At 42.5% G+C, this 24,588-nt stretch overlaps 1 protein-coding gene across 7 annotated transcripts in view; it reads left to right on the forward strand.

Annotated features, from left to right (window-relative positions):
* Positions 1–24,588, forward strand: part of svep1 (sushi, von Willebrand factor type A, EGF and pentraxin domain containing 1) — a 96,445-nt gene that overhangs the window by 60,607 nt on the left and 11,250 nt on the right. For 6 of the 7 annotated variants that reach the window (XM_071459693.1, XM_071459694.1, XM_071459696.1 and 3 more), the window contains 29 exons: positions 1,898–2,005; positions 4,686–4,817; positions 5,023–5,214; positions 5,460–5,581; positions 5,741–5,846; positions 5,958–6,161; positions 6,553–6,786; positions 6,911–7,072; positions 7,385–7,546; positions 8,003–8,164; positions 9,730–9,818; positions 10,358–10,454; positions 11,150–11,263; positions 11,695–11,808; positions 12,005–12,206; positions 12,667–12,824; positions 13,498–13,696; positions 13,930–14,105; positions 14,259–14,383; positions 14,523–14,652; positions 14,868–15,038; positions 15,740–15,913; positions 16,037–16,156; positions 16,344–16,520; positions 18,702–18,786; positions 18,933–19,124; positions 19,431–19,598; positions 20,091–20,763; positions 21,472–24,182. In XM_071459693.1, coding sequence (XP_071315794.1) covers positions 1,898–2,005; positions 4,686–4,817; positions 5,023–5,214; positions 5,460–5,581; positions 5,741–5,846; positions 5,958–6,161; positions 6,553–6,786; positions 6,911–7,072; positions 7,385–7,546; positions 8,003–8,164; positions 9,730–9,818; positions 10,358–10,454; positions 11,150–11,263; positions 11,695–11,808; positions 12,005–12,206; positions 12,667–12,824; positions 13,498–13,696; positions 13,930–14,105; positions 14,259–14,383; positions 14,523–14,652; positions 14,868–15,038; positions 15,740–15,913; positions 16,037–16,156; positions 16,344–16,520; positions 18,702–18,786; positions 18,933–19,124; positions 19,431–19,598; positions 20,091–20,763; positions 21,472–24,182 — 7,459 coding nt within the window. Of the gene's footprint in view, positions 1–1,897; positions 2,006–4,685; positions 4,818–5,022; positions 5,215–5,459; positions 5,582–5,740; positions 5,847–5,957; positions 6,162–6,552; positions 6,787–6,910; positions 7,073–7,384; positions 7,547–8,002; positions 8,165–9,729; positions 9,819–10,357; positions 10,455–11,149; positions 11,264–11,694; positions 11,809–12,004; positions 12,207–12,666; positions 12,825–13,497; positions 13,697–13,929; positions 14,106–14,258; positions 14,384–14,522; positions 14,653–14,867; positions 15,039–15,739; positions 15,914–16,036; positions 16,157–16,343; positions 16,521–18,701; positions 18,787–18,932; positions 19,125–19,430; positions 19,599–20,090; positions 20,764–21,471; positions 24,183–24,588 lie in introns of those variants that run through there. The other variant, XM_071459698.1, reaches the window with a different exon arrangement.

The raw sequence follows: 24,588 nt of genomic DNA on the forward strand, positions 1-24,588 counted from the left end.
CATGCTCAGTTCCACTTTTTATGTCTTTTTAGGATCCCTTTTCTAGGGTTTAATTAATTATGAAATGAAGGGCATAGGTGTAAAAACAACAAACATTTGTAGAATGGAAATTTCAGAATTTGCATCCCCCCATTGTTGTATCCCAACTATTGGTTGTGTCTCTAGGTCTAAGAATGAATGGGGCCAATTTTTACTGTTTCATTTTTTCTTACCAAACAAAAACTTGAAGGAGGTAGTTGTAAGTTTTGTTATTGCGACATAGCCAGTATTAGCATTAACAGCTGTTTACTTACCAATCTAGAAGAAACATTGCAAGTTCAGCATCAAACTTCACCACTCCTTTACTCATCAGGAGCTGTCTCCAGCAGTGGAAAGCGACACCACTGTTAAGCCTTGTTTTGCTTCTATTTCTTTTGCCTGTTTTCTTCTTCTTAAGTTAGCATGCTAGCCCCAGCCCGGTTGGACCATCTCATCACTTTTTGATAGTGAGTCACTGCAGCGTCCAGTCTGTCATGAAGAAGTAGCACTGCTCTTGACTTGAAATACAACAATAGCAAAAGCTCCTGGCAAGTAAACAGCTGTTAATGTTAACTGTGTCTATGTAGCGATGGCGAAACTTACAAATAGCTCCTTTAAGGACCCCACAAACGATACCCAGACATCCCATTTCATGAAGTGAGGCGTCTTTCTGATAACAGTGACATCAGCTATTTGGCTTTCTGTCTATTGTTTTGTCTTTTGTCTCTGCAACTTCTGGCTCAAGTACATAGAGTCGAGCTGCTTTGTATATGAAATATGTTTTAGATTACTTTATTTATTAACATTTATTTTTTCGTGGCAGTGCTGACAAATTCCAGTTTATGCATTCAAATAGATGTGGCATGCCCCAGGAGTTGATCTTGTACCACTCTGAACCACAATATCTACTTTGTGGTTCGCCTCAAAACTGATTAAAGAGAAAGGCACACACATCTAAAAAAAAAAAACAAAAAAAAACTAATGCTTCTGCTTCTGTAATCAATTAAATCCACTGTTTGCCGAGTGTTTCCATCAACCAGAGGTTTTTCAACAGAGGAAAAGCACCACAAATTGATGATAATTAGCAACATGCCTTCTCCTGCTTAGTAGAATATAGAAGATCTCTGTCACATGTAAAAGGCAAGAACATTTGTATTAAGACACAAAAAGAAAAAAGAAGAGTCAACGTTTTACTCTAAATTAGTTGACATACTTGCATGAAGAAGCCTAAGTTGAGCCATTTTAAAGCTTTAAGACCATGGGCCTTAGTGAGGTTCAAACCGGTGGCCTCTCAGTTTCAGGACAGCCTCTCTATCCCTCTGTGCAGACCCCACCCCCTGACCTGTGCTGCAGCTTATTTTTCTCATTCAGTGTAAAACTAATTTACACTGAATGAGAAATTTAATTGATGTACTCACCAGTAAGGGAGTGTGTCCGCACCAGCAGGTGCCAAATAGCGTTACTGTAGAGAGTGAAAAACAGGGGTGTCCTGTGTCAACCGCTCAATAATCACAGCAGTCAGGGGGAAAAACCTCAAGCATGGTAGCCGTGAACATTTCCATATGTTATTATGGTGGTGGAACGTTGTGGGTTTTTATTAGAGACATGTGTTTAACTGGTGCCCTCTGACACTGAGTACTGCTGCATCGAAAAAGTCAGATCACAGTGTAGCAAACTGTGTTTCTTCAATATTGTTCTAATGTATTTCAGTCAATTGTGTGTTTGTGTGTTAAAACTGTACCATGTTTTTTTTACCTACACATGGCTGTGATTGCAGGTTTGATTGCTCTGATACTAAATGACTGTAATCAATATGTTTAATGTTCACAAAGGTCACGCTCACTGCAGACACTGTTAATAACCTTTTATGCCTTTCTAGATACGGAGCCCCCGGTGATTGACAGGTGCAGGTCGCCGCCCACAGTCCAGGCCACAGACACAGAGACGGCGGCCGTTTGGGAGGTGCCGCAGTTTTCCGACAACTCAGGTATGTCTGGTCGCCGTTCTCAGACGGCTGCTTCGTAGATGGTTTATTCCTCTGCTCCTCTGTTCCACTCCACTCCACCCTCCTCTTCCACTGATGATGGTTAAACAGGATCTTTTCCATTGGGTGACTGGGAAAAAAGGGGATCAGGAGAGGGCTCTGTGCTTTTGTGTGTGTGTGTGTGTGTGTGTGTGTGTGTGTGTGTGTGTGAGACAGTGAGAGACACTGGACGCAGAGGATGGATTTTAATTGTGTCCCTAAATGCCTCATTTGTGTGTCTGTGTTTAAGAGAGATAGAGATAGAATAGGACTAGTGGACGGATGAAGCTGTTACTGCGCCTGTTAATGTCATTAATGTTAAAACAGACAGTGGAGAGAAAAGCAGGTGTTTTTGCTATGAAAAATGTTCTTTTGTGGGAATGTGCACTCGTTCCATCCATTTTTTCACACAGTCATTTATATACTTATACAAGCACACATAATGCTTGACCCATATGGGAGTTGTTTGTCAAATCAGCTTTTTTTCTTTATTGGAGAAGCTGCCATACACAATAGATCTCCTTATTAATCACTGTCTTGGTAAAGTTGACGTTCCAGTAGTATAAACAGTTTGAGTTCTCATTAAGAACAATGACCCTGTTCAGTGTCTTTCAAAGTCTTAAGTCAATTGGTCTCATTAACCATGTTTTATATGTAAAATATTTATTTCTTAAGTAACTAGTAACAGCTGTAAGATTAATTTAATTGAGTGAAAAGCACAAACGCCCTCAGGGGAAACATTGAGCCCTAACAATCCTCTGCTACACTGTGATCCAACTCGTACTGTTCATTTCACACAAAGGCATTTCAGCAGCACAGTCTTTCATGTTTGAACCTAAGAGTATTTTTATTGAATAATCAAATCAAATTAAGACACGTAGGGTGAGGATTTTGTGGGGATGTGGGGAGTTTGTCTTTAAAATTGTCAGTGATGCAGAGGCACAATTCAACCATCCCAATCTGAACCACATTACAATTAATTTATCCACTGCACCTTGGACTCAGTGGTATAATGATCCTATCCAAGTGCAATTTGACACGTCATAAGGCTGTGATAGGCACACACTAGCTGTTGTGACTCCATGCAAAACCCATTGGTCTCTCTTTTTAGACTGGGCCACCCTGCCACACTCACTGCATTGATTTTGAGTATTTCAGACCGATAGAGGTCTGTGTGCATCAAGGCCACTCTGCCAAATAGACTAAATATCGTAGAGCTGTCTGGCTTTGTCCTGGCGCTCTAGCTGTACCCAAAACAACTGTGGTGGTGACAGACAACAAACCAGACGTCTACAGGGTTCCAGTCCACAACCAGGCCCATGTAATTCACTGACTCTAGCTCCACATACACACACACATAAATAACACTAACAGTGCCCACATATGTGTATGTGTGTGTTCACAAACTCAGGCAGGCATGGGCCCACGCACAAACACAGGCTTCAACCTCACAGAGACCCAAAGGGATCATTCCCCACCTGTCTGCAGAGGTGCACCCCTATCAAACACACACACACACATTCATCTCACACACATACACTGTAATAACAGGCTGCTGCGGCTGCTTCGGGCCGCACGACGTCAGCACAGCGCTGCTTCGACGTCAGTGTTTTGTTTTTCCAGGCCCACACCCTGATGCCAGAGCTATATATAGTCGCGACTCGGTAGACACACACATAAACACACGTGCAAACACACACACAGGCTATATATGAGGGGAGACACCAGACTCCAACAGACCAGACGTGTGTCAGCCCTGTTGGAACGACGTTGCTACTATTAATGGAGGAGGTGGATCTGAGGGAAGCGAAAGGTCAATCGCACACTTTTCCCTCCTTCTCCTTTTGTTTTTAATCCCGCCTGTGTCTCACACTCAGTGCAGATGTTTTCACGGCCTCTTGTTCACAACCTGTGAACACACACACACACACACACACACACACTCATACAGTCATACACTCCTCTCATCACGGCTGCCTCTCCACAAGCAATATCCATCACTCTCTGCGCATTCAGTTTTTTTTGTTTTTTTTTTTTCTTGAAAGCCAACCAAACTTTTTCCAATTTTCCTCTTCAACCAGCAGATGTGACGCCCAGACACACTTTTCACATGTCAACATATCGTAGTTTAACATAGCTTCTCTGGTTTACTAAGAGTGACTCATTTAGTCCTGGACCCTGGAGTTAGGCCAAGACTGCCCTCTGTAGGTTAACTAGAGTAACAGTTCTGACTTCACTTGGAAAAATTTTGTTCTTCTAAAAGCAAATATGAGTGAAAACAAATATTTACAGTTGAAAATCATGCTTATTTCTTCTTGGTAATAATTTGAGTTTTCCTGGTTATTTTAGGGTTATTTTTCAACTGTTTTACTGTTGTCCCCCTAGACCTTTACTGGACAAAATTACTTTGTCTAGTGCTACAATATTTGCACCAGGAATTTCATAACGTGTGATCTTTACAGGTTAAAGAATATTTTATGATGGAAGGTACAAAAAGTAATGGAAACCAACAGCTAGTTGCTCTCAATTCCCAGAAAACTGACTGTTACTGAACACATCACCATAATGGAAGAATAAAAATGATAACACAATTGATATGTGTCAAATGTGCTGTGTATCTGTTACTCCTGTGTGTCTCTCTCAGGTGGCCGCCTCACAGTAACCAGTAGCCATACTCCAGGCTCTCTGTTCCCAGTAGGAGAGACTCTGGTCCAGTACACTGCTACTGATGCTGCTGGAAACAGCCGCACCTGCAACCTCACCATCACTGTACAAGGTGCAGAACTGACAGATGCAACCTCGCTCTTTAAATGGCATGCACTAAATCCTGTTATATATGCTGTAAAATTAGTCTTAATATTTTACTTTGCGTATATAAATATGTTAAATTAAATCATGTTGTGTAATGAAGATATTAACAAATACTGTGCTTCAGTATGACCAAACTGTGGAGGTGTTACAGTATATCTCTGTCTGTCCAGGGACAACCTGTGACCAGCCATATGTCCCAGTGAACGGAGAGTTCATCTGCTCTGAAGAAGAGGAGGGTGTTAACTGTACTCTTCAGTGTAAGGACGGCTACAGCTTCACTCAGGATGCAGTGCACAGCTACTTCTGCGCCTACAATGGTGTATGGGAGCCACCCTACTCTCCAGACAGACCCGACTGCTCAGGTAAGCACAGCACAGGTATTCTTTTACCTCTTTTTTAAATATTTAGTTACCGGCCATCTCCACTGCACTACAGCTCACTGTGTGCGCGTAGATCCCAATTCATGAATTCCTGTATGTGCACATCAGTTCTAGGATTTTGAACTCTCTCATTACAGGGCTTAAATTTAAAAAAAATGCAATGAAACATACATGTGGCGCAACTTGAAATAAAGTACTGTATAAAAAATCATTTTTGTCTTTCTCAGTGAACCGAATAGCAAACAACGGATTCAAGCCCTTTGAGATGCTGTTTAAAGCGTCTCGCTGTGATGATGTGGACCTGGTCAAATCATTTGCTGGGGAGTTCAACAACAAACTGAGAGGCATGGTGAGAACCTTTATACACACACACACACACACACACACACACACACACACACACACACACACACACACACACACACACACACACACACACACACACACACACAGACATTTGCTCTAAATCAGCTCTCATGCGTGTTGCTTTTTCTTGTCTTCTCCACAGCTCCCAAACATTTGTAGCAGCGATGATGTCACGTGCAAGCTGGAGGTGATGTCACAGGGTCACTGTCTGGAGTATAACTACGACTACGAGAACGGGTTTTCTATTGGTAAGATTTACATGCACAAATACACCCTCACTAAACATCCCACCTTTGTGTTTTTATTGAAGCAGCTCATCAGCTCATTTTTCCTCCCTCTCTCTGTCTAATATTTATCAGCACCGGGGGGTTGGGGCAACAACTGGAGTCCTCAAGGCTCCCAGGACTATGCCTACTTTGAGTCAGGCTTTGCCACAGGCACTCGGCAGCTCGCCAACAGGCAGCAAGACAGCAGCATGCAAGCACAACACCGCACCAAGAGGCACCGAAAACTCAGAGGCCCCACCAGAGACCAGAAGATCCAGATCTTTTTCAACATCACGGGTAAAATCAGTGTGGCTCTCTTTGTGTCTTTGGACCTTTGCAGTACCAGGAATACATGTATGTGCAGTGCTCTAAATATAAAGTTATCCTGATGTCTTGTTGCTGAGCTGCTACGCTTGATATCCACAAGCTTTTTGGATAGGAGCACATTGAGGTTGCACATTGAGGTTGAAACATAAACAACAAACTCAAATAATGTGAATTTTAACGTAATGAGAACCACGTTTTTATTACTATTCGAATATAGTGCAATAAAGTCATGTCAGTATGTATTGTTTTTCACAGGTTGATGTAATAATATTGTGGATGGTTCGTTATGGCATTGCATTGTATTTTATTTTTGTATAATTCCATCAGTTGTTAGTTCTTTAAACTTTGTCCGTTCTCCCAGCAAGCATTCCTCTGCCCCTGTCGAGGAACGACTCAATAGAGGTGGCCAATCAGAAGCGGCTCCTGCGAACCCTGGAGCAACTGACCAACCGACTGAAACGAACGCTGGCCAAGCAGCCGCTGTCCAGTTTCCACGTGTCCTCGGAGATGATTGTGGCCGATCCCAAATCTCTGGAGGGCAAGAGGGCTTCTCTGTTCTGCAGGCCGGGCTCAGTGCTCAAAGGCAGGATGTGTGGTGAGTAGGAGGGGATTGAATGGAGGATACACCCACCAAATTTACAGGGCTTTTAATCAAATCTATCACCGCTATAAACTTTTTATGTTTCCAATTAAATGACTAATTGTGAGTGCTCTTGCAGTCCAATGTCCGGTGGGAACGTACTTCTCTCTGGAATATAATGAGTGTGAGAGCTGCTGGCTGGGATCCTACCAGGACCAGGAGGGTAAGCTGGAGTGTAAGTCCTGTCCTGAAGGAACCTCCACAGCCTACCTGCACTCCCGCAGTGTGGCTGAATGTAAAGGTACGTTGCATGCTCAAGTGTACAGTCAGACCTCAGACTTAGCGTAGGATAAACTGAATAAATTAGATGATATCTGGTACATTTCGATCATAAAAGAATATAATCATTGACTCCTTCTGATCTATTCTTACTGTCTGGGTGACTGTCCTTCTCATTTGATACCACAAACAGGATAAAGTAATATTTACTCACGAACAGAATTGATTTGATGCTTGATTTTCATTTGTTTCATACACGTCATCAAATATAAATGAATACTTCTCTCTGTATCTGATTCTTTCTCATGATGTGGTGATTTGCATGTGTGTGCAGGTCAGTGTAAACCTGGTAGTCACTCTCTGAATGGGCTGGAGATCTGCGAGTCATGTCCTCTGGGGCACTTCCAGCCTGGTTTCGGCGCCAGGGAGTGTCTGGTATGTCCTGACGAGACTTCCACCGTCACCAGAGGAGCAGTGGATGAAACAGAGTGTGGAGGTGATACAGTTTGACAGTGCAGAGCCCACACCCTTAATGTCCTATCAACTTGCTTACTTTAACTTTAAAAAGCTTTAATCATTATTCTAAATGCTGCTAGGTAACAAAAACAAACACAGTTCCTGACTGTAAGCAAAAATGTGTCAGCAAGTATTTGGCATTTGTGTGCAGTTATATCAGAAAGGCAAACTCCTTTTTGGAAATTTCATGTAAAGTTGGATGATAAATCTGGAAACAGAGATATTTTTGCTACCTTAGTTTCCGAGTAAAAAATACAAAAATAACCTATAACCTTTAAATTTGTTGACTTGGAGCTACTAGATGTTGGCTTTTCCCCTTTTTTCCATTTTTGGGTGATGCTGGAACTTCACCTGCTCCTTCATAACCACTAATGTCATTTCTTTCTTTTTATGGTGCCTCCTCTCCTCTGGTTCTCTCTGGTCTCCTCTCCTGCAGTTCCCTGTTCAGCAGGTCATTTCTCCCGCACCGGTCTGGTTCCCTGTTACCCTTGTCCCAGAGATTACTACCAGCCTGAACATGGCCGCTCCTACTGCCTCTCCTGCCCCTTTTATGGCACCACCACTGTTACCGGTGCAACCACCATACAGCACTGCTCTAGTAAGTGTCCCAGTTTAGAAAAAAAAAACCCCATTTTATTCCCACTTTAAACCAACAAAAATACAAACACTGCATAATCAGCCGCAATTCCCCAAAATCTGATCATGTTTTTTGTCTGTGGGGAACCAAGAAGATCCTTGTTTTTATGTTCGAAGTGGTGTAGAAATCAATCCTCTGATCACAACTGTTGTGTGTACAATCGTCCTCCTGCAACTTCAGCCAAAATAATAATGGTTTTAATGTTTGGAGCCCACTTTGATCAGCTGTAATGGTCTCAGGCCCCTGTTATGGAGACTTGTTCGCTATTCGCTATTTGTCTCAAGTGATGTGCAACAAATGAAGTGTTAATTAAACTTAATTTAGTAGTGACAGTTAAGTTCAGATTACATGTTGATCAGTTGGTTGTTGATCTCTTCACAGAGCTGCTGTGGCTCTGTGTACTGTAAATGTGAACCCACATGAAAGTCACTGAAGTCTGAAAATTGTTGATTTATACTCCAAGTATAATCTCCTGATAATTACTGAATTAAGGTGGATCTCCAAATAGTATTAAAACATTCTTTAATGACCAAAAAGCTTCACTGAAAACCTCAGTGCTATAAAAGATCAACCTTATTTAGCAGAATTAATGTTATTTCAAAAAACCCAGAAAGTAATAAAATAGTGCAAAGTGCCACAATACAGTTCAAGATATCATGTCTATAAAAGGTGTTCAATCTTGTTAGAAGTTTTCATGTTTTATTGTTTAACAATATTGAAACTAAGTAAATCACATGTGGCTCTTTTGAAACTGATCAACAGACAAAGATCCTTTCATGTCAAATTGAAAATCTACAAAGTGATCTACATTAATTACGAAAAATAAAATAGGAAATACTTGTTTGCATAGGTTAAAAAAAAATATGCACTGTACGTGTTGCATTTATTGGCTTGTTCCAGGAAATAGGAGGGACTCTTATCTTAGGGTTGTTGTTAGCGAATGAGAAATTATGTTTGTGAAAACTAAAACTACACTGTCACGGTTTGTTCCACCCGAGCTCCAGTTTAAATAAACTGTGATATGAGCAGACGTGTGCTGATTGTGACAAAGTGCAGAGTTTCACACAGGGGAGTTCTATTTTAACAACTGCTGTGTTGACTTGGCATCCAGAGTGACTTATGTTGGATTTCTACACGACGTGCCAAGTGAAGTCATCAGAGAGCAAAATATATGCAAGTGCTCTGTGTCTGAGTGAAAATCCGTTGCCATCTCTCCAGTTGTGTGGTGTCTGATCTGTGTTGTGACAGCTCAGTCCAATTGGAAAAGGGATTACTGCACTGGGATCAGGAGGGGAAAGGAAATAATATGACTTTTATTTCTCTGCAGCAGAATGGAAATGAATAACACTGCTGAAGTGTGGGAATGAACAGTGGTTCGGAGATGCTGCCAGCTTTTAATAAGAATACAGGCCTTTGTTAGATCACAACCGTCTGCCAGTCTGGTAGCAAGGGGAAAGATCCTTGCTGTGTTTTTCCGATTTGTCTTTGCTTACATTGTCTGTGTTTTGTGTGGGTGTCATTGTCAGGTTTTGGCTCCAGTTTCCTCCCAAAAGAGGAGAGCGTGACTGCAGCTCCTGAGGTGGAGGTCAGTGAAGACTACCAAGCGAGCAGTCAGGTTGGTATTTATCTTGTCTAAACTTATCATTATTTGTAAAAAAAAATTATATTGTACCTTCATGTATAGCTTTAATGTTCAAATTCCAACACAGGAGACCTCTGTTACCTTTGTTATAGACGCAGAAAGGAAAATGGCCACAACTTATCCCATGATGATGACAGCTGTCCCTCTTAATGCCAGATTTATCTATTACTCCTGTTTTATTGTTGAATGAGTTTCTAATCATTTTAGTTAAATTACATTGATTTTACATTAACTTTTCATCAGGATTTTACTAAATTCAGTAGATTAAGAAATCTTCAACATGAGTGCTAGTATTACCAGGTTTATCCTGCTTATGTTTTGTTTACGCCCTCACTGTTAAAAATGATAAAAACTATAGAGCTCATAAAAACACACACCTTATATTCATACAGGAGAATGGCTTTATGTTTATTTTGGCATTGACATTATCTGTACACTGATTACAGCTTAGAACAAAACAGAATATCTATTGTTTTGCTGTGTATGTAACAGTAGGATCTGGTTTGCTTTAGGTTTTCCATGAGTGCTTCCTGAATCCCTGTCAGAATAAGGGAACTTGTGAGGAAGTCGGGGCGGGATACGTCTGCACCTGCATGCCCGGGTTCACAGGTAAACCACCAGTCAGAGTTTTACCCGGTCAGGTACCAGGCGTTTCATCCTCTTTATTTTGGCCGAGAGCATCGTGCCACTGCTGCAGCTGAGCCTTGGCCTGCTTTCAGCCCGTGCAAAACTATTGATCGGCATGTCAACCGTGAACCATTACTAACCGTATTGATATTATATATCATATCATACAATATTTGTATCCTTCTTTTTGCACTTTCTATTTACATATGCATATTCACAGTATATTATTATTTATGGTATTTATATCTTGACATTCTGTATTTTTATTTCTATTCTGTCTACCTCAGTATTCCATTCTATTGTATTTTTGTATTCTAATACACCGGACTGCTGTAACAACCTAATTTCCCTTCGGGGATGAATAAAGTCATCTATCTATCTATCTATCTATCTATCTATCTATCTATCTATCTATCTATCTGACAGCATGTTTTCTATGTCTTTGTCTAATGTTGGCAGGACTAATGTAACTTGTTGTCCCTCAGTGGACACACCATCAGGAAAACTATTTGCAGCTATTTGTCACTGATTTGTGTGTTATCTTAGTTGATCTGTTTGTCTCATGCAGTATTGAAGATTTGTAAAGCACTTATTGACACTTTTTCTAGAAAAGTGCTGTATTATAAAAAATATATTTCACTTTCTCCTTGTTGTGTTTTCTGATATTTCTCTCTCAGGTGCCAAGTGTGAGATCGACATAGATGAGTGTGACTCTGCTCCGTGCCAAAATGGAGGCCTGTGTAAGGACGGTATGGGAGACTTCCAGTGTCAGTGCAAGCCAGGATTTCTAGGTACGGGAGCTCTCGGGAGCTGAACTCATAGTTGTTAATGCACATATAAAGGTTTAGGGTATTAAAGGCCGTACAGTAGAAAATCATGGAAAATCAGCATGAAAATTTCCAGGTCTTGGTGGATCTGGGCTCAAAATGAATGGAAATTACAGGTAATATTCCCACATTATGTTGGCGTAAAAAGCCAGGCTTATTTCACTTTACCTGAACAACAATAACAAAACATGAAACCAAGAAATATAGAAATAGAAAATAAAGAATAGTAGGAAAAAATAACACTGTTTTGAGAGCTTTCTGCTCCATGATACACCACAAACATTCATAACATTTACAGGATACGTGTAATGTATGTTGTCTTGTACTTAACCACATACAGTGTCCTACCTTTGTGCTTATTTTCTGTCTGATTTTGACTCTGACCTTTGTCTCAGGGTCTCTGTGTGAGGCAGAGGTGAACGAGTGTATGTCCTCCCCCTGTCTGAATGAAGGTGTGTGTGTGGACGAGGTCAACAAGTTCACCTGCAGTTGTGCCAGCGGCTTCACAGGTTGGATAATAAGCCTGTGTTACATTTTTATTCTGGTTATCAGTTTGATAGTTGACATTGTCTTCTGCCAGTCAGGGCAACAGCTGAAGTGTATTGCAACTTTAGATAATCATTCATGTGGATTATTCAGTTGGACAATTGCCTGTAGAACTGCATAAACAACATACTGTATCTTGTCTTTTTCACATTACCACAGGATCCCGTTGTGAGCTGGAAATAGACGAGTGTCTTTCCACCCCCTGTCTGAATGGAGGCGTGTGTGAGGACTTGTCAGGTGGTTACACCTGTAACTGTGCTGCTGGTTTCTCAGGGGATAGCTGTGAGGTCAACATTGATGAATGTTACAGCGCCCCCTGTCTGAATGGAGGCTCCTGTCTGGATGCTGTAAACAATTTCAGGTAATAAAAATCCCAATATCCCTCTGTTATCAAAAAATATAATGTAATGTTATGTCTAAACTGTGATTTTAATGCACGTGAGCTGCAGCTTAAAATAAATGGTCCTCCAGCCTCCAGTCTCTAAAGTTGCACTACCTGATGTGTACTGTGTTAGGATCTTGTTTCTCCTGTGAAGTTTTTAGCTGAATTCAAAATGTGACATAGGAACAAGGAAGAGAAAATCGATTTTGTAGAAACTGTGCTTTTTGAATGATAAATGCATAAAAACATTGAGGAAAACTGCTTTATATTACAACAAAATGCACTCTACTCATAAGTATTTCAGCTTAAATGTGATCAATCCATTCAGTACCATTTAGTGACCATGACAGTTTCAGCACATTGCACAGGTCCTGCGATGCCCACAGTCAGTGTGCTTCATGATGCGTGACTGTGGTAAGATACCACCTCTCCTCTCCAGGTGTCAGTGTGTGGAGGGCTACCGCGGCCGGCTGTGCGAGGTGGACGTGGATGAGTGCGACCCTAACCCCTGTGTGAATGGAGCCAGCTGCCTGGACGGTCTGGGGTCCTACACCTGCCGCTGCCTCCCTGGGTTCAACGGAACCAGGTGTGAGACAGGTACTATAGGACAGATGACACATCACCATGGAAACTCTAATATTTAGTATTTACCTAATTATTTTTCAAGGGTTGCGTTGTATTAACAAAACATGTTGTTTGCAACAACACAGCAGAAGTAGGAGCTGTAAATCAAAAGAGAAACGTCTCGTGAAACAATGTTAAAATATTTATATACATTTTACACAATATTTTATACAATAACATGGAGTACAACCTTTTCCACATGTGGCCCATTCAAATGAAGCAATTTCTACCCCTTGTCACAAGGGGGGGTAAGTCAACCAACAAAGGATTTCTCCTTCTTAAACTGTATCAATTGAATATTTTTAGCCTCCAGAAGAGGTAAAACTTTCAGTATTTCACACAAACATAGAAGCAAAATTCAGAGAAAAGCCTGAAAAATAAAATTGTGTGCTAGAAAAAGTTTCTCCTGCTTTCTTCCTGTTAGTTGTCTTGAGACACCTGGGAAATGCTAATAGATGATGCTTCATCTTTTTAAGGTGAATAATAAATGATTTTAAATGCAAACAAGAAGAGTTAGGAGCTAGAGGAATATCTAATTAGTAAGAGAACAAGTTAAGATAGATGGAATCTGCAGTAACTTGATTCTTGAAAAAATAACTGTTCTTTTAATTCATTGTTTAAATTCTTTTCTGGTCTGTCCTATCAGAGATGTCCTCTGCTTTCAACCTGGACTTTGAGGTGTCGGGTATCCACGGTTATGTGATGATGGACGGAGTGATGCCAGCACTGACAGAGATCACCTGTACCTTCTGGATGAGGTCATCAGACACCACTAATTATGGCACACCTGTCTCCTACGCTGTGGAGGGCAGCGACAACGCTTTCCTGCTCATAGACTACAATGGGTCAGTGATTTACCAAGAGTTAAGAGAATGTAAATGCATATACCCAGTAGTGTTTCATATGGTTCATGTTTAACAGAATGCATGCTGTAGGATTTTTAAATATGATCTCTAAAACCCTTTTCTTTGTGCATTTCCTTGTACTTTAAATTTTCCCTCTTCTAGCCCCTCCTTTCTTTTGCATTGAATCCTCTCCACCGTTTTGTCCTTCTTCCCATTGTTCCCCCTCCCTACAGGTGGGTGCTGTATGTGAACGGCAAGGAGCGGATCACTGACTGTCCTGCAGTCAACACGGGTCACTGGTACCACATTGGGGTGTCCTGGAGGAGCTGGGATGGTGACTGGAGAATCTACATCAATGGGAAGCCCTCAGACGGAGGCAAAGGCCTGTCAGTCGGCACCACTATCCCAGGTGTAGTGCTATCCTCGACCTGGTTCATATTCTGCCATGATAAATGTTTTCATTCTCATACTATCTTTTATAAAACCAGTATCCCAGTAGACAGGGGGTACACTTTCTCAGTGAGTGGTAGTTAATCTCGGTGCTTTTCCTCGTGTCTTGTAGGTGGTGGGGCCCTGGTATTAGGTCAGGACCAGGACCAGAGGGGTGAGGGCTTCAACCCCGTGGAATCCTTTGTTGGATCCATCAGTCAACTCAACATCTGGGATCGTGTTCTCACACAACAGCAGGTAAACATAAGATATCCACTGCTTTACCTTTACCTTTTAAGCAAGATTTAGAATTAGCTCAATTCATTTACGGCATTTTTAATCAACATGTATGCAAATTTTGATATAATTATTTAATATGTTGTACTTGATACTATAGATCAAGGTCCTGGCCAGCAGCTGCCCAGCTTCTCATGTGACCCACAGAGGGAACGTCCTCGCCTGGCCAGACTTCCTCAACGGGGTGGTGGGCCGAGTCAAAGTAAACCTCAACAGCATTTTCTGTGCTGGTAAGAAATCTATACAAATGTCAGTAATAAAATGAATGATGAATTTTGTTTTTTAAATAAAGTCATTGATTACATTTGCAGTGCAGTTGTTAATTACATATGAGAACAATGTGCTGTATGCAGCTCCTTGACACGAACAGTGGCTCTTTAAACTTGCCCTGATGTGTGCAAGTAAAGTCACAGTGGCTCTAACTCCACTATACCTGTTTCTCCAGACTGCCCCAAACTGGAGAACGCAGTGCCCCACCTGCACGCCTCCACGGTGGAGGTGAGCCCCGGGGCTCAGGTCCAGCTGTCCTGCGATCCTGGTTTCTACCTGGTGGGGGAGCCGGTGCTGCAGTGCCAGAATAAAGGAGAGTGGAGCCATCCCCTGCCCAGCTGTGAACGTAAGACACAGACGTGAACTCTGATCTGTATCATGAATTCCAAATAATCAGATTTATGGCTGATTTGAACCTCGGTCATCTGGGACAAGGGATTTTTAAAGTAAATGTAGTAAATCTAGTTTTCATTGCTAACTGTTATAATTGTGTATAATCTCCATTTGGACTGGATGAACACAGTGTGACATTTATCTCCACTCATTGTCAAATTTGTCTATAGATTTCCCTATGGAAATTATTTTGATCTTAATCTATACATAAATACAGTAACTTGTGTAAACACAAATGTATTTGTCAGTTTCTGTGTGAAAAGTTATGGAAACTAATTCAAGAGTTTCAGACTTTATACAGAAATATTAGCCTAAATAGCCTTTTCAGGCTTTCATACACAAATCCTAAGTGGTCATTTTAGTTTGAGAAAACACAGTTCATTTATTCATTCATTCATTCATGCAGCTATTTACCAAATGTTATAAACACTGGCAAATTAAAAGCCAAAATTCCTCTAATTAAATAAAAGTTCTGCTGTCCGCATTATAAATGATATGAAATGAATAAACATCAATGCAGTATTTTCACCTTCACGTGGATATCTGTTATTTTTCCGTTTTACATATGAAATGAATAATACAGCTATAGGTTATTAAGCCTTGAGGAGTGTGATCCTGACAACTTTCCTCTGTGTGTGTGTGTGCGTGTGACAGGTGTGTCCTGTGGCTCTCCTCACCCCCTGGAGAACGGCTTGTTTCAGGGGGCAGACTTTCATGCTGGGAGCTCTGTGGTCTATCAGTGTAATGCTGGCTTTTACCTGCTGGGAGACGCCAAGGTGCACTGCACCAACAGCGGCAAGTGGGGAGGAAATCCACCGGCCTGTCTCGGTACTGGATTACATCAGACTGTATATCTATTTTCATTTCAGTGTTATAAATGTAGAAAATACAAGTCCTCTCGGAAAAATATCTGTTATGCATTTCTGTCTGTGCCTTTGTCTCTGTGCTCAGATGTGGATGAGTGCGCTCTGGGATCTGACTGTGATGATCACGCCAGCTGTCAAAACACAGACGGCTCCTACACCTGCACCTGTACTCACCCATACAGCGGAGACGGTAAAAACTGCACAGGTAGGACACCTTTCAAGCATTTTAAAATAGACATAGATTTTTTTTGCTGTCCATATAATAATGCTTATAGAGCACTTTTCACAAAGTGAATAATTATAAATGAAAGTCTGTAATGGAAATAACAAAAAGAACAAATATTGATTAAAACAAAGCCATTCTGTGTGGGTGTATGTGTGTGTGTTCCCAGAGCCAGTGAAGTGTGAGAACCCTGGGTCTCCAGAGTTCGGTCACAGAAGTGGCAGCAACTTTCTGATGGGCAGTGAGGTTGTGTTTGGCTGCGACGACGGCTATGAGCTGATCGGCTCGTCTCGACTCTATTGCCTGGGGACAGGAAAGTGGGATGATCCTGTCCCGTACTGCAGAGGTGAGAGGTCGAGTGGTTGTGTCATGAAGTCCCACTTTTTTCCCACATTTTAAATGACTCATATTTGTTTCCCTTAAGTGGAATAGTCCCTTACAAATGCACTAATTAATGTTTGAGTCACATTTTCTAGAAACCACTCCCAGCTGCTAAGGGAAATGAGAGACCTTTAAAAATATCTGCATACTGTGTTTTATCGGGCAGAGTCTCTGTGACATAACTTTTTCCAAGTATCATGTCCGAGGTTTTATAAGAATTTGACTTTTATTTCATTCTTCAGATGTTACAGACATCCTGGTGGCTTAAGTGGTGATGTGGACAGCCCTGTTTCCACAAATGTGCAATACTTGTAAAATCTAGTCACATTTCTAGGCAATTTGTTGTTGTGACCACAAAAGGATGTAAGAAGGACACATTTCCAAGTTTGGTATTTTCTGTCATACACGGCTTTGTTATTTTTTTCACTTCAAGCATTCAACACAGAAAAACACAGTTTTGCTCACTCACAATAGTTTTGCAGTTTCATATTGGATAACTTGAGACACACAAACGTATGTTTACACTAAAACACTTTTCGCCATTAAGTGGAATGAGATACATTGCTATTATAGCCATTAAACTGCTCTTTATTCTGTATGATAACAAAGCATTCAGCAACAGGACCTGAATAATACACATCTTTTGTTATTATGCAGATAGCAGATGTACTGATACACTGAACACTGAAACACACAAGCACAGACACATAGTGTGTATGCATACACACTCAAGCAAATAGTACTGACATATACAGACACAGATACACATGCATGTACACTTTTTTCACAATCACTCATACGATGTGCCTCACCCTCAGTGCTGTGAAGGGGTGATTATATATGCAGCTGTCTTTTTGTCCTCCATTGTGCAGCGGGTTGTGCATCTGCATCTTGGCTCTAAGCCACATTCTTCCTCATAGCGAAAGAGCAAAGTGGTTGTCAAACTCTGTATGTGAACTGCACGATGTTTCACTCCAAAATCAAAGAGGTTAAAATCTTTTTGCTTTTTTCCTGTGTGATACAGGCAGCGTTAACAGAAGTTAAATAATTTATGTTAAGCCTTAGAGGGCAAACTAAGGGATTGAGGTTTTTGCAATATCGTGTGTGGACGAGGAACCGGGAGAAGTTCAATCAGGATAAATACTTTCAGCGGCAGTCATTCACCTGTTTTACACATGAAGATCAGTAGTACTGTACTGTTCAGGTTGTGAAGATCGGATCGGATCATATTTATTGAGGTAGCCACAGAGAAAAGGTTTTTTACGCGATTAGACTCTGATGATGTGAAGCATCTTCAGTAAGCGTTGGCTCAAATGAAGATCCCCTGGAGATGAGCCAATAGGTTCATGATGAAAACTTTCAGCTGAGTGTCCCTGGACATCCTGGAGGTCACACCTGGATGGCGAGGAGGTGTGTTGTGCAATAGTAGGTCTAACAGAAATAATGACATACATGCAGTGACAACTGATTGGCTCAAGGCACAAGGTAGAAAAGATCACAGGTCAATCATGGCGACGTTTAAATTGTGAATGTAGGGATTTTGAGAGCATGGGAAAGCAGAAGTTATGGAGAATATAGAAAAGCAGGAAATATTAGTCATTCACCCAGTGAGGTAAAAGCAGAACTTGAGGGAATTGGCCTTCCTTATTGACCTTTTGCAAAAGCTTAATTTGTATCATTTCACACATGCCTCAGAGGGGAGTTTTCGTATGTGTGGGAAAAAATAAGCCAGATGATGTCATCAAGTCAGGATATGGCAGCCTCTGCTGTTTTGATTTTGGCTTGACCTTCTTTAATCTGTCACTTGTAAGTCCCTCAATTTAATGTAAGTGCAATACTAAATGAGTAAAGCACACCTTTAATTCATTCTCCCCTTCATTGACAAATGCCGCTTTTTAGCCTCTGTCCGTTTATATACTCTTCCTGTTTTCCTCCTTTATCCTATCAGTGTAAAATGTAATGGGCCATTGTCTTTGCCAAAATCTAATTTACATTTCATCAATAACACTCTCAGGCATCTGGAAACTTGTCTCTTCATACAAATGTGTATTGAGGTTCATTAGTATGAAGGTAAAGGCAGCTACACTGGCATTTAGTTGGTTTAGAAAACAGCAGATACTAATCATCTTGTTTATGTTGTTTATAGCCCTCTCCTGCCCAACACCCACTGTTCCAGAGAACTCCATAATGACGGGAAACAACTTCACCTATGGAAGCAAGGTGACTTTCAGGTATCATTTGCATCCCCCACAACACCATTTTGTCATGTTGACGGTAGGAAATAAAAACATTGGCTCTTACAGCTATTAAAATGAGCAAGTTCACATCATTACAAACTAGCAGTTTCCTGTTAACACCTGTATCTGACCCCTGACAGCTGCAAGAACGGCTTCCTGCCTCAGATCCCGTACGAGTTCCAGTGTCTCACTAGTCTACGATGGAGCGGGACACCACCTGTCTGTCACCCTGTGACCTGTGGGAGGCCTCCAACTATTGGGAACGCTGACTACAACTTTGACACAAACACATACCTGTCCACTGTCACATACACCTGCGCTGAGGGATACAGGTATGGACAAATTACCCTCAGCTGCACTGTTCACTGTCAATTCTGAAGATGATAGCTTCATTGGATAAATAAAAGATCATTTCATCTGTACAACTTGTTAGTTAATAAAGCAGGTTTAAAGTTCAAGTGAAATCTGATTCATGTCAGCACAAAGATGCTGCAACCCGCAGCAACATGATGAACTCTGCGAGCTGTCATCACTTTTGATTCATTTATTTGTTTTCACAAGTCATCATCTATAAATCTCAGTGACTGTATAATTGCACTGGTGTGAGTGTGTAAACTAAGTAGTATGTTGGTGCGAAGACCACAGGGTTCCATGGAAGTTGTTTGTGAAGCAACAGGAGAGTGGAGCAGGCCTGTCCCACGCTGTGTGAGCGTCCTGTGCAGTGAGCCTCCGGCCCTGAGAGACGCTGTGACTGTAGGAGAGAACTTTGAACTGGGAAACAAGGTGCACTATGTCTGCAAAGAAGGGTAAATGTGGTTGAAGTCTACTCAGTTATTGTGTCAATTAAAAGTGTTAACATGTTGAAACTATGGAATTAGTGTATGTTCTTTGGATGCCTATGGAGATATTTGTCCTCTGCATTCAACTTCACTTAACTATCTTCACTGTGCCATTGTGGGTGTGACAGTGATACAATCTTTAAATATAATTCTTTTAGATAAAAATTTTTGGTGGTTGTTTTTAATGCATGTTTGCTGTACTATTATTAGAGGAAATAAATAAGAATAAAAAACAAAGAGGGTAGATTTGATGACTCCTCCATGCACGTTATTGTAAACAATTACTGTAGAGCACAGTTGACCAGGAACAATCAGCATGTTTGGACATGTGACACTGGCCAATCAAACTTATTGATTTACATTAGTTTCTGGAATATTAGTACTGTCTGATATCCTGTTATGTTTGGCTGCCACTTCTTTTGCCGTCTGCTAATCTCTTTTGCTCTCCTCCGTCTGCAGCTACACTCTGATTGGTCCAGAGACCAGAGAATGTCTGCCCAGTGGCCAATGGAGTGACAGCTCTGCCCAGTGTGTTCCTCGCTCCTGTGGTCCCCCACCCGCCATCGATCACGCAGAGCCCTATGAGAGTCACCAGCTGTTTGGAGACACTGCTAACTACTACTGCACTGACGGATACACTGCCAGCAATAACTCTAAGATGGTGTGTAATGCTCAGGGTGTGTGGGCGCCTCCTGATGGCATGGAGGCCCCTCGCTGCATCGCAAACTTCTGCCTACGCCCGCCTGAACTACCCCATGCAATTTTAGATTCAGTCAACAAACCTAAATATGCCAGCAACACTGAAGTGAGCTATAAATGTGAAGAGGGCTTCGTGCTCAACACCACAGCTACATTGAGATGTCTGATGGGAGGAGAGTGGGTGCCTTCGCCGTATGATATCGGCTGCGTGCCGGTGAGGTGCTCCAAGCCTGTGAGCATTGATCGGGGCTATGTGATTGCAACAAACTACAGTTTTGGAGCTGTGGTGGCGTACGGCTGCGATAAAGGCTTCCTGATCCGAGGGGAGAAGAGGAGGACCTGCAAGGCCAACGGAGAATGGGGAGGAGCTCTGCCTACCTGTGTACCTGTGTCCTGCTCCTCCCCTCCTTCACTCAGGAATGGACACTTCCAGGTTAGCCACAACCACCAGAATTAATACGCACCATATACATTAAAGATTAACAACAAAACAAAAGGGGAATAAAGCATCCTTGCCCTTACAGAGATACCACCAGTCCATCCATGTTCACTAGGGATGGGTGTTAAATCAATATTATCATTAATCAACTTTAATTATCATTGTATTGTGATGATAAAATCACATCCATATTATCTTTTTACAAATTTACAAAACTGTTTTTTGGAAAACAAAATATAAATAGTTTAATTATACATGTGTGGAGTTTTGCCAGATGTAATAATTCTAGTTATTTTAATGCCTGATTTTGCATAGAGATGGAGATAAATACTGCTATCACAAAAAATCCCATTCATGTTGTGATATTTGGTAACCATATTACACTGCCTTACTTTATAATGATACAAAAATTTCCTGACTTTATATTGATGAATTCTGATGAAATGCTAAGTGAGCATAACCAAGAGAGACTTTTCAGTCAGGGTACAGCAGATCAGCAGAAATGTGCATTTTGTCTGCAGTTCAACATACTATTTTTCATCATACATGGAGAAATAATTTTCTAGTGGTAAATAAACTATTACATATATAGATATATAGAGTTTTTCTTTCAAGGAAATTCCTCTGGAAATCAATAACTGTTGATAAACTATAAATACAATATGTTTCAATGATATAACCCCTCTGTTTATCCCCCTACAGGCCAGACTTCGATACACCTTCAACAGCAAGGTGACATATGTCTGTAATGCAGGCTTCAGACTGGTTGGTCGTCCAGATAGGGTTTGCCAAGCCAACCGCCAGTGGTCCAACAACGACCCTCCCACCTGTGTCCTTTTGACCTGTGACCCTCCTCCCAACATTGTCCATGGACATTACAGGGGCTCTGAGTTCCAGGTAGGCCAAAAAGTGGAGTATGTCTGTGATGAGGGCTACGAGCTGGCTGGGGATGCAGTCTGGACCTGTTTGAAGTATGGACGGTGGGATAAGACGAGGCATCCACGCTGCTCACCAGTGCAGTGTCCCGAGCCGCCGCTGGAGGAGAACCACCTGGTCTTGAAGGGCCTGGACTCTGAATCTGGAACAGTGGAATTATCCTGTGAGGACGGCTATGTCCTTGAGGGTGCTCGGTTTCTCCGTTGCACCCCATCTCAGGAGTGGAACGACACCTTCCCGCTGTGTAAGCAGGTGTTTTGCGGCCAACTTCCTGAAGTGACATTCAGCAGTCCTTCCCTGTCCTCTCCCCCGTTCCCTTTCGGCTCATCTGTGACCTACACATGCATAGAGGGCTTCACTTTAAGAAAAGAGGACTCTGTGTCCTGTCTAGCCAGCGGGCAGTGGGGCTATCCTTACCCAGAGTGCATCCCAGTTGAATGCCCTCAGCCTGTCGAGGTTTCTAATGGTATAGTTGACGTCCAGGGTCTGATGTACCTCAGCAAAGCACTGTACAGTTGTAGGACTGGATATAACTTAGTTGGCAACTCCACTGTCCTCTGTGGAGAGAAGGGACTTTGGATTGGAGGGGTCCCTTCTTGCCGCCCAATTGAATGTTCCATCCCTAAACAGATAGTCAATGGAAAAGTGGTTTACACAAAACTCCAGTTTGGTCACAGTATCACCTACTCCTGCCGTCGTGGTTACCGCCTCCAAGGTCCAGAGACTCTCAAGTGCCTGGCCAGTGGGGAATGGGACGTTCAGCCACCGGCTTGTGTGCAAATATCTTGCACCCCGCCTCAACCCATTGAAAATGGTTTTGTAGAGGGTCAGGATCACAGTTTTGGTGTCACTATTTTCTACAGCTGTTTTCCTGGCTTCCAGCTAGTAGGTCAGGACCATCTGACCTGTGAGGAGTTCGGCTGGTCAAGTTCTGTTCCCATCTGCGTGCCGTCGGACTGTGGCCTGCCTCCTCACATTGACTTTGGGGAGTATGTTAGGGTGACAGAGCAGACTTCTAAAGACACTGGAACATTAGCCTCACCTAAAGACTTGAGCTTCCTTCATGGGACATTTATTGAATACCGTTGCCTCAAAGGTTATGTCCTCACAAGCCCCACTAGGTTGGTCTGTCAGGAGGACGGAGGCTGGAATGGGACTGCCCCGTCTTGTGCCCCGGCAGAGTGTGAAACACCACCTAGTCCAGAACACGGCTGGTTGAATGTGACAGACACCGCCCTCGGCAGTACAGTCAAGTATACTTGTGAGGAAGGATATGAGCTAGAGGGCGAGCCTGTGAGGCAGTGTGTGTCAGGTCGATTGTGGACTAATGATGCCCCCATTTGTCAGCCTGTTTCCTGTGGTGATCCAGGCGGTATCGCTAATGGCACAGCTCATGGAGGTGCTTTTGTGTATCCTGAGGTTCTTCACTATGAGTGTAGTCCTGGATTTGTCCTCAGAGGTAGTGACACTATCGCTTGCAAGGCAGATGGAAAGTGGAATGGGCAGAAGCCGCTCTGTGAGCCACTGTCTTGTGGTCCTCCTAAAGTCCCCAGTGATATAACTGTCAAAGGAGAGGAGTACACTTATAATAATGAGATAGAACTGAGCTGCCAGCCTGGTTTCCTCTTACAAGGGAAATCTGTCAGCATTTGCCAGTCTGATGGCACCTGGAGCCACGAGTCTCCCACCTGTGTGCCTGCCCGCTGTGGGAAACCCTCACCAATACCCAATGGGCGTGTGCTGGGATCAGAGTTTGGCTTCAACAGCAAGGTAAAGTATGAATGTGATGAAGGATACACACTTAACGGAGACTCCACACGTGTTTGTCAGTCAGATGGACTCTGGGACAAACCAGCACCTCACTGTGATATCATCAGCTGTGATCCACCTGAGGACATCAGCCACGGCTTCCTGAATGGCTCCAGCTTTAACTACGACGACGTGGTGGAGTACGTCTGCTTCGATGGCTATGAGGTAGTCGGGGATCCCTTCCTGCGATGCTCTGCTCAAGGCTTCTGGGTGGGCACCGTGCCTCAGTGCCGGCCCTGCGTCTGTGGCCTCCCTGTGGTGAAATTCGGGGTGGTTCTTGGGCGTGACCGCGCCTGCGGGGACCGTGTGCATTTCCAGTGTGATGACGGCTACAAGCTGTTGGGTCCTTCTCAGGCAGTGTGTGAGAAGGGAGGGGTGTGGAGCCCTGGGGTGCCTGTGTGTGGCCGGGGAAGGTGCAGTGTCGCTCCGCCCACAGTTCGTAACGCTGTCTTGCAGGGCGGCAGTGCCACCTTCCCAGACACAGTTATATACAGGTGTCGGCCTGGCTATCAGCCAAGGGGGTACCCACACCTCTCCTGTGGAAGAGACGGTAGATGGGGGGAGCCCAGGATCAGCTGTGAGCCTGTGAGTTGTGGAAAACCTCCAGCTGTAGCCCACGCTCAGGTGGTGGAAGACACCTTCACCTTCCCACACCAAATCACATACAGGTAATGATTCCTTTAATTTGTGCTGAAATCTTATCTTTCTAGTGTTTCTGATAGACATTAGCTGCCACATTGTCTTTTGCAGTGTTGATTTAATTACACAGACATTTTTCTTTGCCAATTGTCTTTGCAATAAACAAATCCCAGTAAGTGTATGTGATCAGGTGAAACTAGACCAGTGACATCACCTATAAACTTCCCGTGTATCATCTGATCTCCACCATGTTTTCTAGAAAATTGTATGTCTGATAGCCCTTATTTCCCTGTAAAAATCATTTCTGCTATAAGTATACAGTGGTTTGCACTTTGTATGTTTTTTTACTTATATAAGAACCACATCAAAGACTAATCACTTTGTGGTGGACAATAAAGTTCTCCTGAATCTGTTTTTCTTATATATTCTCCCTTC

The sequence above is a fragment of the Trachinotus anak genome, unplaced genomic scaffold, assembly GCF_046630095.1.
Source record: "Trachinotus anak isolate AG129_WGS33_773 ecotype Australia unplaced genomic scaffold, CSIRO_AGI_Tana_v1 ptg000023l, whole genome shotgun sequence".
NCBI lineage: Eukaryota > Metazoa > Chordata > Actinopteri > Carangiformes > Carangidae > Trachinotus > Trachinotus anak.